This window comes from Accipiter gentilis, chromosome 33 (genome assembly GCF_929443795.1).
Source record: "Accipiter gentilis chromosome 33, bAccGen1.1, whole genome shotgun sequence".
Lineage (NCBI taxonomy): Eukaryota > Metazoa > Chordata > Aves > Accipitriformes > Accipitridae > Astur > Astur gentilis.
The window spans coordinates 2178387-2195461 of NC_064912.1; the positions used below are offsets into that span (position 1 = coordinate 2178387).

At 43.3% G+C, this 17075-nt stretch overlaps 1 protein-coding gene across 5 annotated transcripts in view; it reads right to left on the reverse strand.

Moving 5' to 3' along the window:
- The window catches only part of SEC14L5 (SEC14 like lipid binding 5), a 42939-nt gene that overhangs the window by 14422 nt on the left and 11442 nt on the right, over nt 1-17075 (reverse strand). For all 5 annotated transcript variants that reach the window (XR_007504568.1, XM_049791821.1, XM_049791824.1 and 2 more), the window contains 5 exons: nt 6725-6874; nt 6454-6585; nt 4365-4493; nt 3461-3680; nt 1586-1698 (listed from right to left, as the gene is read on the reverse strand). Coding sequence is in view for 4 of the 5 variants with exons in the window: in XM_049791821.1 (XP_049647778.1) it covers nt 1586-1698; nt 3461-3680; nt 4365-4493; nt 6454-6585; nt 6725-6874 (744 nt within the window). In the remaining variant the exon portion in view is untranslated. The remainder of the gene's footprint in view (nt 1-1585; nt 1699-3460; nt 3681-4364; nt 4494-6453; nt 6586-6724; nt 6875-17075) is intronic.

The window sequence follows — 17075 nt, forward strand, 5'->3', positions numbered from 1 at the left end:
GCTTATCAGCTGCTGGGAGACTTTCACACACTACCTCAACACATGCTGTTCTCTTCAGCCTGTGGTTTTCTGGTAACTGTTTCTCCATCCACATTCATCGGTACCAATAAAACCCAAGCACACGCTCACACAGAAAGGCACTTCTTCACAAGTTCAATAAAAACAGAACTATAGCACTAAATCTTTGTTACATTTTATTTCTACATGGGTGACACATATTAGCTTTTCCAAGAAAAAACAGGGCTTTATAAATCACATTTAAACTTCTTATACTCAGATGAGACATGCTCTCTCAACTCTGATAAAGATCAGCAAGGCATGCAGAAAGTACTGGCAAAGCTCCCTGCAAACAGTAGCCTCTTTTGGAAAGGCCAGTTAAAAGAAAGAAAAAAAAAGAAATTTAAAATCTTCCAAAGCTCATCAATGCAGAGTACCTCCTAACCCATTCTGTATGACTGACTGAGCAGTTACCTTTTAAGCCAGGAAGCTATTACTATCGAAACCTTATCTAGCTGTACTCCATTTTCAAGGGGGATCACTTGCTCCAACCATCTTTCTCCTGTTTTCCCCTCTTCCTAAGCACTCTATCTATTCAGCCCACCCAGTTATTCTGTCTATTGCTATCCTTGGTCAGTCCTTCCTTCCCACCCAACCTCTCTCCATCAGGAAATCTTGAGTTAGATCCCTCTTGAGGCATCCAAGCTGCCCTAGATCTTTTCTCAGCCACGTACCCCTTACCCTCTTGACCCGATATAGAGATTCCCCTTCAACCAGAAGGCCAAGCAGCTGCTGAGCATTACAGCAGAGCAGAGAGACATCTAAACCCATAGCACCCATGCTGCTTTTCAGGGAAAAATATTTCTATACTAGCTGGCCAATCCCAGCTGTACTTCCCCTAATCTAGTATCCTCAGCTCTAGAGACTTACACAATGTACCTCACACCACAAGGTGAGGCTGTCTACTTCCTGAATCCTATGTGGTTTTGAAATAGTACATTTAGATAAAGGAGATAAAAACAAGAACAGAATGAATTATCCTCAGAAAAATTCAGCCCTTAGCTGTACAAACTTACACAACCTGCCTGATGTAACGCACACAGCATAGCTACTTCATGTCAGCAGCTGAGAGCTCAGTGCTACCAACTGCCTCTCTGCTGAGCAGCATTGTCCAGAGACATGGACTGCACCACCAGTGCAGCTAACCCTTTCTCCCACCCCACCCTGCAGCTTTTGGGAAACACAACCCTTCCAGACAGGCCAGTCTGGGCAACCAAGCCCTCATCAATGCCTACTCTCAATACACAGCAAAGGCCCTATGCTTGAGGACAAGAGAGTGGCCTTTTTAATACTGGCAGCACTGAACTGGGCAATGCAGGTGCAGTCTGTGATACCATTGGATCCTGCTGCGAGATCACACAGGCCATTCTCCATGTCTGGCCTTTTACCTAACCTTGCCAAAACAGGTGAGTCTCAACACACAAATTGTCTGTGATCCTGAGTTTTATTGGAGGGTTGAAGGCACACAAGCTATGAGAACAACTGTGTTCAGGTTTACAAAGGGCTACTCTCTGCCTCACCTACCCACCTTGCCTTTGTGCGTTTCTTGAAGCCACTGGCGAAGGCGGATCAAACAACTCTCTTGCATTGGAGTCAGTTGGCCCAGATATCGCTCAATGTAATCAGCATCCAATTTGTCAGCTGGAAAAAAAAAAAAGAACAATTCAGAGGACACTTGACATAGCCAGAAAGGAGACGTGGAGTTATTTCTACACATCAGGTTACTTATGATTTACACTGGAAGAGCACAGAAGCCCTAATTTTAGCTGCCCGAGGAAAGTAAGTGATATTCTCACAGTGATGAGGGCATGAGGACACAGACAGCACATAAGGTATCAAAGCTAGATCATTCCACCTGTCTCTTAGAACACTAATATTTCACTCAACCCTGAAATGCTCCAGCAGCAGCTTTAAAAGAAATATCATGAGCTCTGGCACTCATGTCATTAACCACTCCAAGACCTGGGCACTTAAATCCCCTGGTGTCTAAGGATCTCACACACAATTCCAAAGACAAGAGGCTAAAAAAGCATCTAGCTGAAAACTGAAATGTTATTCTGCTTACAGACACCAGAGAGACAGGGAGAGTAACACTATCATTTCTGACAGCAAGGGAGATTTTTGGCATGAGGATAAGTTCTGTGCATGCCAGCAGCTCAAGGTCCCTCCAGATCAGAGACAAAGGACAAGGGGTTTGAGACTGCCAGCATTCAGAGATAGAAGCAGATGTGCCATCTGAGGCTTGTATATGCAGATGCCAGCAAGCAGAACGTGGTACCCAAAGGGGAGCAGCACAGGCCAGTAGCTGTGCTGGAGGCATGCAGGCACATGAGGAAGAGGGCTGGGAGGACCACCTCTGAGCTAGATCTTCATCAGGCAGGATTTTTTTTTTCAGCACATACCATTAACTACAGAATAGGGCCTGGACACCCACAGGATATGCTGTTGCTGACTGATAATAGCAAATATAATTTCTGTAAGTACTACACCCCCACCAAATCCACAGAGCTAGCAAGCTGGGGAACAGTCCCAGGGAAGCTAATCACTTCCTAAACATGAATATAAGCAGAAAAATAAAGAGTTACTCTCCTCTTCTGCTAGATGGGGTCTGCCACTCTAGATTAAGTTTAATCTCAAAGCACATGAACATTTCTTATAGTTAGCTGCTCTGTGGATTTCAATCCTTTTTCCAGATGGATTCCAATACAGAGAAGCTACCAGAGAAGGTCTGGCGAGACCAGAACCATTGATAGTTCTGAATTCCAAGCTTTTGCCCTAGTTACACTCAGCAAAACAAATGCTGTCTTTCCTTCCGAGGAATGACAACTCCTATTTCTAATACCACAGGTCTAAATTAAAAGGCCTCCCCCTATTTCTTTTTGTCAGAAAAGAATTTTATTTAGTCTAGAAGATATCATCAGATCAACACAAAGATAAAGTCCAGTTCAGGCATTTTGTGCGAGAAATACGTTGGGCAACGTTCTGCAAGTTTGTCTTGGCCGATATAGATGCAAAGAACATCCAAACCAATCCCCAAGAACACTAATTTTGAAACAGCCATAATATTTCATTATAATTCAATCATAGCATACTCAAGATACCTTTAAGTTTCTCCAATTTAAGGTATAAAATACCTTAAGGGTCAGACCAAAACCAAGTGTTTTTCTAAGTTCAAACAAAAACATACTGCCTGCATAGTTTTTCTTGGCTTTTCAATTTTGGGGAAAAAAGTTCCATTGTTTATGTTTGCATTTTTCTTGAAGAAAGAAAATAACTTTCCCTCCTCCCCACTCACAACCCAAGAGAAAAACCTCATGCCAAAAAAATAAAAATAAACTCATTAGTCAGTGCTACTCAAGGCATTTAGATTGCCAGCAGCTGCTACTGCCCAGACACTGCATACCATCAGGGCTGACAGCTTCTGCTGGAGGGCAGGAGCTGCCAGTTTGCTCTTTGGTAGTTCCACGAGTCCCAGACTCAAGGGGTAGGTCATCAGCATCGTGTCCAACAGCTGGGGCTCCCTCATCCTTCTGTCCACACACTGGGGGAGGCGTCCAGCGGGGGATGAATGTGATCCCTTGGGAGATCAACTCCTTCAGATAGTGTTCAATCACTTCCTTGCCCTGAGGGGGAAAACTCTCATTAGGAAAAAACAATCCCATCTCCCCAGAACCAGCAAGGTGCAGAAAAGCTTTCCTCCGGACAGATGACTAACACTGTTAGATACAAACAGAAGGGAAATAGTTATCTCCTTCCCTCTGCATGACCCTCTTGGAAAAATTTCAGTACGAAAGCACCATACAAGTGGTGAACTGCAACACTGGTCAGGCACATTCCAATACCATGGATGCAGCTACCATTATAACACTTTCATCCCATTCTCCTGCTCCCAAACCATCAGTTAGCTGCCCTGTTCCTCTGCAGCCCAGGGGAAACGGCCACCAAAAGGAAGGACCTCTGCCCAAGCTACTGGAGAGACAGAGTGCTGATTTTTACCCAGAACTTTCTCTTCCTGTACGAGAACAGTGTCCTCAGTGTCTGAGGAGCCTGGCACCCACAGCATCCACTGCAATCCTCCTCTGGTACAGCCTGCTCCCTCCCCTGCACAGACGCGTTCCAGCAAGCAGATTTTTTTTTTGCTCATTGCACACTGGCTTTTTCTTCATTTGCCTTACTGAAAGATTTCAGAGACATAAGCAAGGGTATAAAACTATACTGGGCCTATTTTACAGAAAAGAAAATAGAGGCACACTGAGAGCAGGTGTTTGATTTTGGGTTTTTATGGCACAAAGGAAAGCCCATCTTACCCGCTTGATGTTTGAAGTGTACTGCTTCATGGCAATTTTTTCCACTGTGCTTTCAAAACCAAAAAATGACTTGATGTCAAGAGATGCAGACTGTTCAAAGCAAGTCCACTCTTCATTCTCAGGGTGAACCTAAGTGCAAAGATATACATAGGGTTGGATGGTAGCAGACAGCTCACAATATAGCAGGGCCCTTGTCCCTGGTACCAAACTGTCTGTTTAATCTCCAGAGCTACAGAGTGAGGGGGCAGACGAGGCTTCCTATGAGGCACCAACAGACCCATATTTAACAGTCAGATTAACTCACTCAGAGTAATAGAAACACAATGAACTGGACATATGGATGTTTGCGGTTAACCCAGCATTCTTCACATGCACAAGGAAATCAAGATTAAAACTCATCCCTGCCCCAGCAGACGCGAACGGTAATATTTGTAGCAAAAGTTGCACTAAAATAGTAGTGAGACTGCCCACTTGAAACCATCGTGTCAAGATCCTCTTACAGAAAGACACAGATGGCCTCTCAGAACATGCAATTAAAACCCCCTGTATCTGCAAAGGAAGAAAAATGCAAAACAGTTTTTCTCTAGTTTTGGATAGGAAACTCAGTCACTAATGTCAGTCTTCCCCCCAAAACACAGGACATATGGCAGAGGAGGGAGTTTTCCCACTGTCAGATCAATATACACCTTTCCTTTCCAGTTGTTTCCCCTCAGTTACTCTATATAAGGTTAAAACCTATATAATCTTTTCCTCTTTTAAACTTAACCCTTTTCTGAGAGGGCTCTGCCTTTTCTCTGTAGGTGCTGCTGTTCACAAACTGACACGAAAGAAAAAAATTCCAGCCCACACACAAAGATACAAGCTCTATAAAGGACACAAATTCCCCCAGGGGAGATATTAAGTAACTGCAAGAGCAGGATCATATTTCTCCAAGTTGTTTCAGAGAACACTGCAGAAAAGGAAAGATGAGAATAAACCTGCTTCCGGTGCACTCTGGCAGGGAAAAGGGAACTGGTAAAAATAGAGCAGGGAACCATCTTGAGGATGTAGACAGCTAGCTCCCGCCCTGTTCCAGGAAAAGCACTCCCCTCAAAGCCCAGCTGCTGACATTTCCTTCCGAAGGACCCAAACCAGAGGCAACACAGCCAAAATGAGCAAGTGCAGCAATGTCTGAGCAATTCCCAAGTTGACCTGGGAGCATTTCAGAACTGTCAGCACCTTTCACAATGATGGAAGTTTGATTTACTGTAGTTTTTAGGAAGCCCTATATAGCCACCAAGTGATCTCTGGCTCAAGAAACCCCCCTCACCATCCAAAACGTTAATAGCTTTTCAACTCTTTGTCTTGCTTGAAACAGAAGCTACTTAGTTTGCTTACTCCCAAGAAGCTGAGCTGTTGTCCAGTTGCCAAAAGAGCAGGTAAGTAACAGGATCTGGACTTTTGTTTAGGGAACAAAAAGCAGTATCTGATTGCTTCTAGAAACAGATGAAGCTATTTAATGGTGACTGAGCTCTAATAGCACAATTACAATGAAATGGCATACTGTTGCTGAAGATACAGCCACTAAGTGAGACACCCCAGGCCACAGATAAGGCTCAAGACCCTTCTCCAAACATTTAGAGCATGAAGTTCATGACAAGGTACTAAAACTTTTACTTATTTGTGGGCAAAAGTAATTGCCAGACTTCCCTCCGGCCCTCATCGTAATAAATATTAAGGGTTTCCTTCTAAATACCCAGATCTAAATACATGCCCAAGCTCCAGAAGCTTTTAACAACTTGAATTTCAGCCAGAAAGAAACTCAGGGAATACTGGCAGCTCTGGAGCACCATTTGTGTTTTCTACTTTCACCCTAGGGCCTAACACTCCAATCAGAGAATCACAATCAACCTAAAAAAGTTTCTCAAGCCTGATGAAAGCACTGGAAAAAATTCTGCACCCTAAGACCCAAAGCCTTTCCAGTCCAAGAGTATCTAATCATAGTACGCTATGGTCCAGTGTTCAAATTCATTCAAGCAACTTCGCCCTGTATTATTAGTGCATGACTTTGAACACTTCCTTCACAGACAAATAGAAACAAAGCACTTACCGAGTAGCTACATGTCTCAAGGACAACAACACGGTTGGCAAAAGTCTCATTGTGGGCTTCAATGCGGAGAGTTCGCTCTTTCCAGTTCACTGTGTTTTTCTGGATGAAGAAAACATACTCTACCCCTGCAATCTGAGAAGGATGAAGAATCAAAGGCAGGGGGGACGGGACAGATTGAGAGAGAGAGAGAGAAAGAGTGACTTTAGGAGCCTTTATCTATCTGAGCCAGCCAACAAAATCTAGGACTCTTTGTCCCCTAGGTTCCACTTGCCTTCTTTAGCAGCCTGGGAGCATCCACATTCAGTTTGCAGCTCCGTTCAACGATATGTATAGCTCCATCATCACTCCTGGATTCATGCAGGATTTCACTCCCCAGGAAGACTGGGATCTCTGGGCATGTAGGAAAGCGCTTCTCATATGCCTGAAAGTAAAAACAAAGCAAGTTTCAGCTTCTGGCTAGATCAGCTTTAACTCTTTGAATTAATTCCCTTACAATAAAAGTCCAACAAAACAGAGGCCCTTCACCTCTGAGAAAAGGGGAGGCAACGCAGGGGTTGAAGTTAAAGCAAAGTAGTTACGAACAGAGCCGGCATCTGCTCATGTCAGTCATCAAGCTAAGCATGTCTTAACATAACTTTTCTTTCACACATGAAGTAGAAAGAAAAGCCTGTTGTTAAAGAGTACTAGGAAGGGACTCATAACCTGAGCATCAGGAACCTTATTTTTAGCTAGCAAAGGCAAGCACAGCTCCGCTGATTCCTGCTAGCTAAAGACTTGACCCAGAGATAATAAAATCCAAGTCAGACATATTGCCTTTATGAAGAAGCTATTTAAAAATATTTAATACTCCTGTGCCTTAAAATATGATGTGTCAGACAGTTCTAGTTGCCCTAGACCATCAGGGGTAAGGCCACCAATTATTGGCTACTCACTTTGACTTGATTTATCCATTTCCAAAACAATTCTGTCCTGGTTCTGAAATCTTCCTTGTTTTAATTAACCCACATCCCTCTGAAAAGCCTTTTATCCAAAGCTTCTTCATCAGCTCTAGCAAAAACACAGCTTTCCATGGGACTTGCAGCAAACAAGGTTTAACTTGTGTAAATGGTACCTACCATTGCTCCTCTTTCCCTAACTTCTCTATCTCTCATTATACTGAAAGATCTTTGCAGGATGGAATGTTTTCCTTGGATTGCTGAAAGTGTCTTGCATGTTGCAATGCTGTTGTAAATATGTAATCGAAGCAAAACTAGCACAAGCTGCACAAGAAGCCCAGGATTCAACTACAGCTGTGACAGGAGGAGAACCTGTGCTCTCTTTCCATTGCACTCAGAGGTACACCATTTTGGTCATAAGGGGTTTTTGCTATCATTCCACAGCTGAGCCTAACCTCTATGAACTGCTGCCATCTTCCCGTCTTCTGCAAGACACAACCATTTTATCCAGCACATAATTCTCTCATAAGTATTTATAGTTTTATCTACCACAAAAGAAAACATTAATGTGATAATGTTCAAGATCAGCTCAGTTGTCAGCACATGCACAGCACCACCCTTAGGGTGGCTGCATTCTGTTACCACAGCAGTTCAAAGGCTGGTTGCCCATGTACATATTCACATACCCTGGTGCTGTGAATAATACCTGCTCTTAAAATAGCTCAGGCACTTAAGGACACATTCCATATCTCCTGCTCCTAGACCTCTGAATGGAATAGAAGTTATTTCAGATTATCATATTGCTCTAGTATCAGGAGGAAAGCGCAAGCAGACTACCAGCTGGAGTTCTGGCCACAAACAAAGCACACAGGTCTTTAAATCATCCTCTCCAAGTCACCGAGTAATGTTCTGCTTGCTTTGCTACATTTCTTGGAGAACTTTCCCCATATCTGTGAGGCTTCTACCTGTGCTTTTTTCTCTTGACCAGAAGAAAAACTAAAACATTTTAGATAGATATAAAACTTCCCATGGCAGGTGACTATTTCCAGTACCAATCCACCCAGCTCCATACAACAAAAGCAAACTCATTGTTTTAAACTTAATTTGTTATGACAGAAATTCACAGATGGCTGTCAGGCACTGCCGCAGGATGCTTTCAGCTAGCCACTCCTGATACATTGCACTTTCCTCAAAGGTCACAGAGCATAATGGGTGCGTCCCTTATTACCTGCTCTCTGGTATCTGCAGTTGCCAGCACATTAATCTTCTCAAAGTTAATGCTTCCTACTCCTGCCTCCACCTGCCCTCTCCCAATCCTCCAGACTCCAACCTACCATCTTGTGCTATCTTGAGGTCTCTTTACCCTCTTTCTCCCTCGCTGATCTTTTTCTATTCTAGCACATACAAGCAAGAGTGTCTCCAAGCCACCCATTCTTAGTTAATAGAGTCTCAGTGTTCAGGCAGTGAAAGCTGTGAACACCTTTGTAGGCCACAGGAATGCCAGAACATTTAGCAACTATTTATCAAATGCTTGTTCCATGCTGCTCCTTACACATGCCCTTATCACACTTGTAGGTGTACCTGAAAAACTTATCCCAAAAGAAGGCTGCTCCAGTTAATCCCATGACTTTGGAAAACAGCAGCTAGCGCAGAGGCTAGACAACACCTTGAGTGCCAGAAGATCACGCGAGAATGGTACTAGGATTGTCCACAGGCTTGACAGCAAATCACAAGTCCGCCTAAATACCCCTAAAATCCCACACCTCCGTTCCTGCAAGGACTGCCAGGCCCTCCTCGCCCTCAGCTACACAGGCACCATATCCCTTGCTGCCTGAACTCAGACATGCTCTCCACTGCCTCAGCTCACAGCTCTGGGCAAGCAGATAACACGGTACGTTCTAGGGCTCCATGTTCAGTGAGCAATGACTAACCATAGAAAACAAAGGCTGAGCCAACATCATCTATTTCTCTGTCAGGATTAGGGCTGGCCAAGGATTTCTTGCCCCAAATACTCATGACTTCCCACAAATTTAAGAGGTGCAAAGCAGCTGGAGTGGAAGAAAGTCCCAAGCAGGGTGATCTCAGCTTCTCATCTTCTACTCTTTCAGGAGTGGAGCTGTGCCACTAACATTTGAGGAACTTTGAAGAGAAACAAGAGCTGTTCTACCAGGACAGCAAGCGATCAAAGCACAGATACTCTCCAAAGGCCTCACTTCAACAGCTTCAGCAGGAGTAGCGAACTGTAAGTGCCTCCTCACCACTGAAAGAGCACAATGGCCCATCTGAAGCCCCACACACTACTGAATCCAGATGCCTCTGGCCTGATTTGAAGATAAAGCCACTGGATCTCAACACACAGCTGTTTCTTTCTCCACTAAGTATGCACTTGACCCAGCTGGAGACAGGCTTCCTGATAAACTGTCATTGAATCTAGCAAAACCAAGACCAGGACAACTACTAACAGAGTGCAGTCACTATTTCGGACAGCTAAACAACATCTGGAGAATGAAGAAAGGTCAGGGCAGAGAGTCACATGTCTATGCCCAGCCCTGGTGATATAACTAAGATAACAGCCCATCACCTAAATAGGTAGAACATTTCCATATTTGAGAAAGAATCCCTTTTGCACATTGATATTAAGTCCTTTGCTAATCTTCTTTGCACAACAACTCTAAAAATACAGCAGCTGAAGATGCCCGAGATCATATGAAGGACAGCTGAAGCACCATGCTGCAGTCACAGTAAAGTTGTACTGTTAACATGCCTATCTTTCAACACTGAAGAGACTGAGCTGTCAGGAGAGCAACCCATCTTTTGCATCCAGCATCCTCTTAGGAAAATCAGTATCTATACACAACAGTACATTTCTGCTCCAACAGAGAAATTGAAGGAAGTTATAAAGACAGAAATATTTTAAATTTTTTTTCAAGCCATTGCCAGAACTAGCTGTTACTTTCTCCTCTATGATTCTGCAGAGTGCAAGGTGAACAACAGAATATCCTAGTCAAATGAAAGGCACAGAATACTTAATATTAGCTTGTTTTAATACTTCAGCTGCTAATCTGTCTGCATTTGCTCTTTCATCTCCTTGCTGCAGCAGCTCTGCACTGATTAGTATATAGGAACTATGATTTGTCTCTTCCTTCTCTGCCCCTCCTTCCCCAGAAGGAATAACAGCAGTACTTTGCCGCTACTTTCTCTTAAGTGTATACCTGCAACATTGCTTTAAGACAACCACCTTGATGACTGAAGTCTTGAACAGGATCAAATATATATATACACACACACATACATATGTATATGAAAATGAATGGCTCCATAAAGCCACTCCCTCCCTTCTTTTAAACCCCACCAGGATTAACGTCAACAGGCAGAACCAGCTAACACTTTGCGCACCTCCTGCAAATCCTCCAGCCCAAGCAAGTCAGCATGTCATGCTGAATCCCAGCTTGGGCTCCTTTTCTAGTATAATCAGTCTTTAGTGTTGACTTCACACCAGATCAGACTGAAGAAGATCCCCAAGCAGTCGCACAGCTGCAGGAGCTGTCTAGGCAAGCCAGAGCACTGCATACATCTGATATACCAAGAAAACTATCTCAACAACCCAGCTTACAATAATTATTTTCTTAAAGGTTCAGATTAATGTGCTCTATTCATACTCAAAACAACCATTTCAGCAGAGATGGTGGCTCAAGCCCACCAGTATCCTTCCCTAAATCAAGCTGTTTTTTCCCCAGATTTCTTGCAGAAGAATTGTTGCAAAAAAACAACGCAATATTGGGGTTTTTTTGTAGTGGACTGTATACATAATGTGACCAACATACAAATGTCATTTAAATCTTTGCAGTCATCTCCCTCAGACTGAAATTACATATTAAACTTCACAAGAGGGCTGGGTGAAGACAGAGGGATTTGGGACCTGTTTGAACTCTCCAAGATATTTTGCTTGGAAATAAAACCAATTGTTTTTGGGTACATCTAAAGTGTTAAAAAAAAAAAACAACCCCAAAACAAACCCCTTTAGATACAGCTGACAGCCTGTTGGAATCAAAAAATTCAAAAACATAGAAAATAAATGAAAAAATTTACAAGTGAAAACTTCTAGCTAAAAAAAAGTTAAAACATGCAGGGAAGTCATAACAGATACTCAAGAAGTGTCAGATCTTCCTTTCACACTGAAGGGAAGATGAGGGAAATTTGCGCAAGGCTGCAGCACGTGTTTGTGCGAACATACCACTGGCACGACCTGCCCTGCTATCCCAAAGCGCCTCAGCAAATGTGCTGCTTGAATGCGCGTGGCCAAGCAGCCACGGGGTCTGCCACAGCACGGGGTGCTGGAGGGGGGGTCTCCAGCCTTAGTGCATAAACCCAGATTAGCGGTAGCACAGACAAGGCTTTTTCAAACTGCTTACACAGTGACCTCTGCATCCCAGCCCCCTTAGTGCCACGGAAGCTGACAAATGATTAATCACACCAAGCAACAATTAATCAACAGCAATATGGCTGACTATGAAATCAGTAAAGAGTGCTTTGACCAAGGTTTTGCCCTGCGATTTCCTGGAAGATGCATCTGAGTGGGTTTTACCTATGCTGGCCAAACTGTTTATGGCATCAGCACTGTGACAGATTAAAATCAGCGAGAAGAGAGTCTTTGAGAACAACAAAAGGAAGCCACACTTAAAAGTGTTCTTAACTGTTGGTCAAATACACAATAACCAGTACAAAAAAATGCATCTGTGAGAAGAGATTGCCCTGAGGGTCAGACAAATGTCAAACGAGAACAAGTTATACAGGAATACAAGTGTCAAAACAAAAAAAAAATATGACATTCTAAAGCCTCACAGCCACAGAGAAAAGGGGAAATTACCCTCTACAATCCCCCTACTTCAGCTGCTTAACCCCTTCCCCTCTAGAGTGCAGAGGTCCTCCGAGTCCTTCGCTTTCCTAGTGCCAAGGTGTTATACATATTGACAGTGCAAGTGCGTTTCTGCCCCCCCCCCCCCCCCAAAGTTTAATCTCCTGTAGACTGACAATAGCTGTATCACTGTTGTTTCCTATACGATCCAGAGAACATGGCCAGAGGGCAGGATCTTTTATAACAGCTACTCCTGTTTCTCCTCTGCAGGTTTCAACATCCTTTTCTAGCAAGTGACCTTGAAATCAATTACACAACAGAGGCCTTAGGAATCCAAAACAATAGGGACCTCCAAGCACTGAATTACTGCATGAAACAAAACACCTCAAAAAACCAAACTCTTCTGCACACATTGAGGCTCCTGGCAGTTTCTTCCAGCCCAGTGTCTGCTGGGTTTTGAGTGGTTGCAATGTGCTCCAACCAGAGGCAGCTTTTGTTAGATGATCTAGTTTCATATCCTACAGGGAATGTTACCCTCTCAGTCTTGGGGCTGCATACTGACTCCCAGGGCAGCAGTTCTGGCTTTCTCCCTACACCAGTCACGCAAGAGTTGATTCTTCAAGCTTCCCACTAATACACAGTAAACGGGCAAACTGGTTTGGATTCTCCCTATCCACACACAGATCCTTTAGCAAAGTAACTATACAGAGGTTGCATGCTAAATGCTGCTGTCCATGAAACCATGCAGAAATGTACCAATCTATTTAGGAACACCAGTTAGCAAGAAAACATTCATCTTCTGCTTGGTAAGTGGTGCTCTGTAGCAGCTGCATGGCCCTCATGTCTTTAGGGTTCAGTTGGTTGGTTTTCATTTTGGTTTGTTTGTTTTAATATACTGGTAGGACTTCCTTAGTGATCGCATCATGGAGATCTGCTGTTTCAGATTTGGGCAAGAGCACAGAAATGGAAAAACTATGGCCTGACTCCTGTATGATGCCAAGATGATCTTGAGAGGGATCTTTAAGAGTGTAAAAGCTCAGCTATTGGGGAAAATTATATTGTGTAGAACACACGAAGGAACTAAACTGTTACGCACCTGATGCAGACAGAAACTGTTATAGCCAATATTATGTGACTATGTTACAAGGATAAGACTTCACCCTTGTTCTAAGAGCTAAAACACTTCAAACTTTCATGATCAAAGCACAGTTTAAATCTGTATTAACAAGATTCCACAAGGTGATGTTACAGCCATGTGCAGTTTGCCAGGATAAAGGAAGAAAATGTACATCTATGTTGAGATGAACAGGAAACGAGGAGATATGATATCAAATTTTGAACTAAAGATGTCCAAATCATCATCCCTTTGAAAAGAGATAATGAAAAGCAAGATAAGACCCCTCATCACTTTTAAGGAGGAAGTACACGCATTTAGACCAGCTCTAACGATACATAAATATCTCTCTCCAGATTCAGGTGTTAGCAGATTATGGCCTTCTAGGAAAATAATAATTTCATCTTGCAGTCCCTGCTACTACTTGGTGGGTCTGCTGAAGGGAACCACAGGGTCTGCATACACATTCACCAGATACAATAATCCATTTGCTTTGTAATTACTAGAACAGATACTGCTTCTCACTAGCCACAGTAGTCCAAAATAAAATACACGTGGAACAATTCAGTGCAGGGAGAAATCAAACACATATTTTGGGTGAAGAAATGCACTGAAGTGAGGGAAAATGAAACTTCATTTTAAGGAGGTGCAGAGCATCTGTAGAATAGCAGAAAGTCTTTGTGGCCTGAGAAAAAAAAACTTTTGCTGGAAAGAAGAAAAAGATTTGCTAGTGAGAAGTCCACTGGACCACAGTATCCAGCCTGCAAATGCTGAGCCACTGTTATGTCTCCCTGGACTACAGCCAATAATTTGCCTCATTTCTTCAGATTTGGTGAAAGAAACAGTTCAGGGAGCAGCAGCTGTCTATTACAATACACACACAACTGAGTGACACAGCAAACCTACTAAAACCAGGACATGCACTGCAGCTGCACAAAGCTAACTCAGGAAACTACCAACGTGCCTGATCTCCTGTCTGAGAAGAAACAATATCCCATTCAAGCTATTCTGCTATAGCATTCTCTGCTTACCAGAGAGAAGAAACTTGATGTGGAGCAGTTCAAGTCACAAACAGCACGATGCATTGGCCTTTACAAATAGCTATGGAAGCGACACCTTATCCAGGAACCATTGCTAGCTGGTCGGACACATTTGTCACAGCCCATTGCAGAAAGACACATACACCAAAATAGGAAGGCAAGGAAACAGACATCTCAGGTGGCTAACACCTTAAAGAGCAAGACACAGCAATCAAGTGTTACATCACACACTTACTGCTCAGTGAACCACCCCAAAAATCAAAAAGGCTGGCTTACAAAGTGATGCTTAGTTGGAAGGCCAATCTGTCATCACCAGAACCTGCTGTGAGAATTTATAGAAATCGGCCATAATTCAGGATCAAACTTGGGCACTGTGCTTAGTTTAAAAAAAAAATAAAAATCCATGCTGGTTGAGAGGCAACAATTGATCAAGGTTCCAAGTTTTCTCACCTCTTTTAGTCCCTGCTGAAGAGCTTATTATTTGTCTTCTGGACCTCCACATTCAGTAGAAGAGAGAAGGGGGTTTTAGTCACTACTGGAATACAAGATAATGGTGATACCTCCAGTTATGTTGTGCCTCCTTGTGCTATGCTGCAGTGCCATTGAACTATAGCTTACTTTAGAGCTCATCCATTCCAGCAGTAGACTGTACTGATCAGATTAAGCTTGAGACACGACTCATCCTTCGAGGAAATAAGCCTCCATGTTGCTGCTGGAGAAGGTGATTAAACAAAATACAGACTATCCTGTACAGACTCTTTGAATTACTGTAAATCTTCTCTCCAATCCACACATGATGCCAGCACTGTTTTCCCTTAAACCATTTTTGCCCAGCAAATGGAGTCTTAGCAGTGGCAATACAAAGCTATCAAAGAGACTTGCATGATCCCCACAAGGCACACTAAGGTGCCCAGATGTGCAGATGTTGCAAGCAGTTCTCCAGAGCTCTGAATGAATAAGCAGTTTTTCCACCTGCTTCCAGCAGTTGTGGTAAACAGCACTCACCAAACATTTTCTGCTTGCTTGAGGGGGAATGTCCCACACCATAATCTCAAGAGAAATGTCAGCTCTTTGCTCAGCCTGACTATTGCTCACTTTCAACCTGCTTAATACAAGGTGGTGGTGGTGGCAGGGCACAGGTGCTGAACACATGAATACAGCTGTGAAGAATCATCCCAACTGACACAGAGATCATTACTTTCAGACTTCTGTTGCCAAATGCTTCTCAGCAGTAAGATGATGGGATATTTATAGAATATCTTCACAACATGGTTTCAAACCATCAAGTCACACTTGAAGCATCATGTCTTTTGAGTCAACACTAGATCCTCTGTAAGTGCATAAATTGTTAACCCAGTAGCTTCCGACAGTCACAACAAATTTACCTTCGAAACATGGCAAAAAGAAGAGACAAGGGAAGCTGCCTTCTTTAAAATACCTGGCACAGCCCATGGCTGCAGACATATCATCCACATCCAAAGACAATTTGTCTGCACTAAAGAGGCAAATTCTATAGACCTAACAATCCTGCCAGAGAAAGTAGATTCTGTTTTGTAGGGGAGTATCCATTTCCTAACTACTGCTCAGATTACTATTGGGACATTTCATGTCATACGTGACATGGATTGAACACCAAAGAATAACTATTTTAAAGCATTTTCCCCCTTGTACATTGATTCTCTCAGTTTCTAGGGTACTGCCAACCAGAAATACCATTTCAGACAGTATCTGAAAACTGTGTCATTATCTATGTCACAGCAGCTCCAAAGGAGCTTTCGAGCACTGAGCATACAGGCTACACACTGCAAAGCTCTACCCCATGTCATCTGCAGCTATCCAAGGACACAGTGGGCAGCAGGCCACTGCAGGAACCTCTTCTCTGGCACTCCTGCAGATGCTGCACTTAGAGCTCCACTCCACTCTCTCTGACTACTCTGCACAGCCCTCTGATCAGCTGCACTATCACTGCTGCTTCAGAGGGATTCCAGCTGCCAGAAACTGCTCCGGCCCCCGCCCCCCCGTAGCAAGTGCTCTTCTGGTTCCAGAAGTCACACTTGAACACAGAGGCTATAAACTGGCATCAAATATTTTAGTTAAGATTCTACTTTTCTTTTTACATCAACAGCCTGTGGTGGTACTAGAATACTGACAACAACTTAGAGCTCCAGATAGGAATATCCCAGGCTGTAATTACAATTAAGTATATAGGAACCCCCAAAACTGTATCCTGTGGTGCATCTGTGCTGTAGGAGCTGCAAGATATTGCACTGTAGTTGACCTAGACAGCCAATCTGCACATCTTATGTAGCAAGACAGCAGCAGCCTTTCTGAGACTGGGATGGGCTGTGAACACACACATTGAACTTGTCACTCTAAACAAACCCACAGAACTAACATGATCCTTGCTAGACATCAGTCTGCTTGTACATTATACAGCTTTCACACACCATTTTATCTCTTACCCTCCCCCCTGCCAATTTGACTGTTACCAATGTGTACTGCAAGCTGTGTGGGTCACACTGTGGTGCCTACCTAGCAAAAGAGGGCTCAGACATTCTGTTGCAAAAGCATCACCGCATCAGTTGGTGAAATATTGAATCCTTTAAGACACCACATAATTAGGGAGGAGAGCATGCACAATGTATCAGGATTTAAGCAGTCTCTTTATACATTCAATA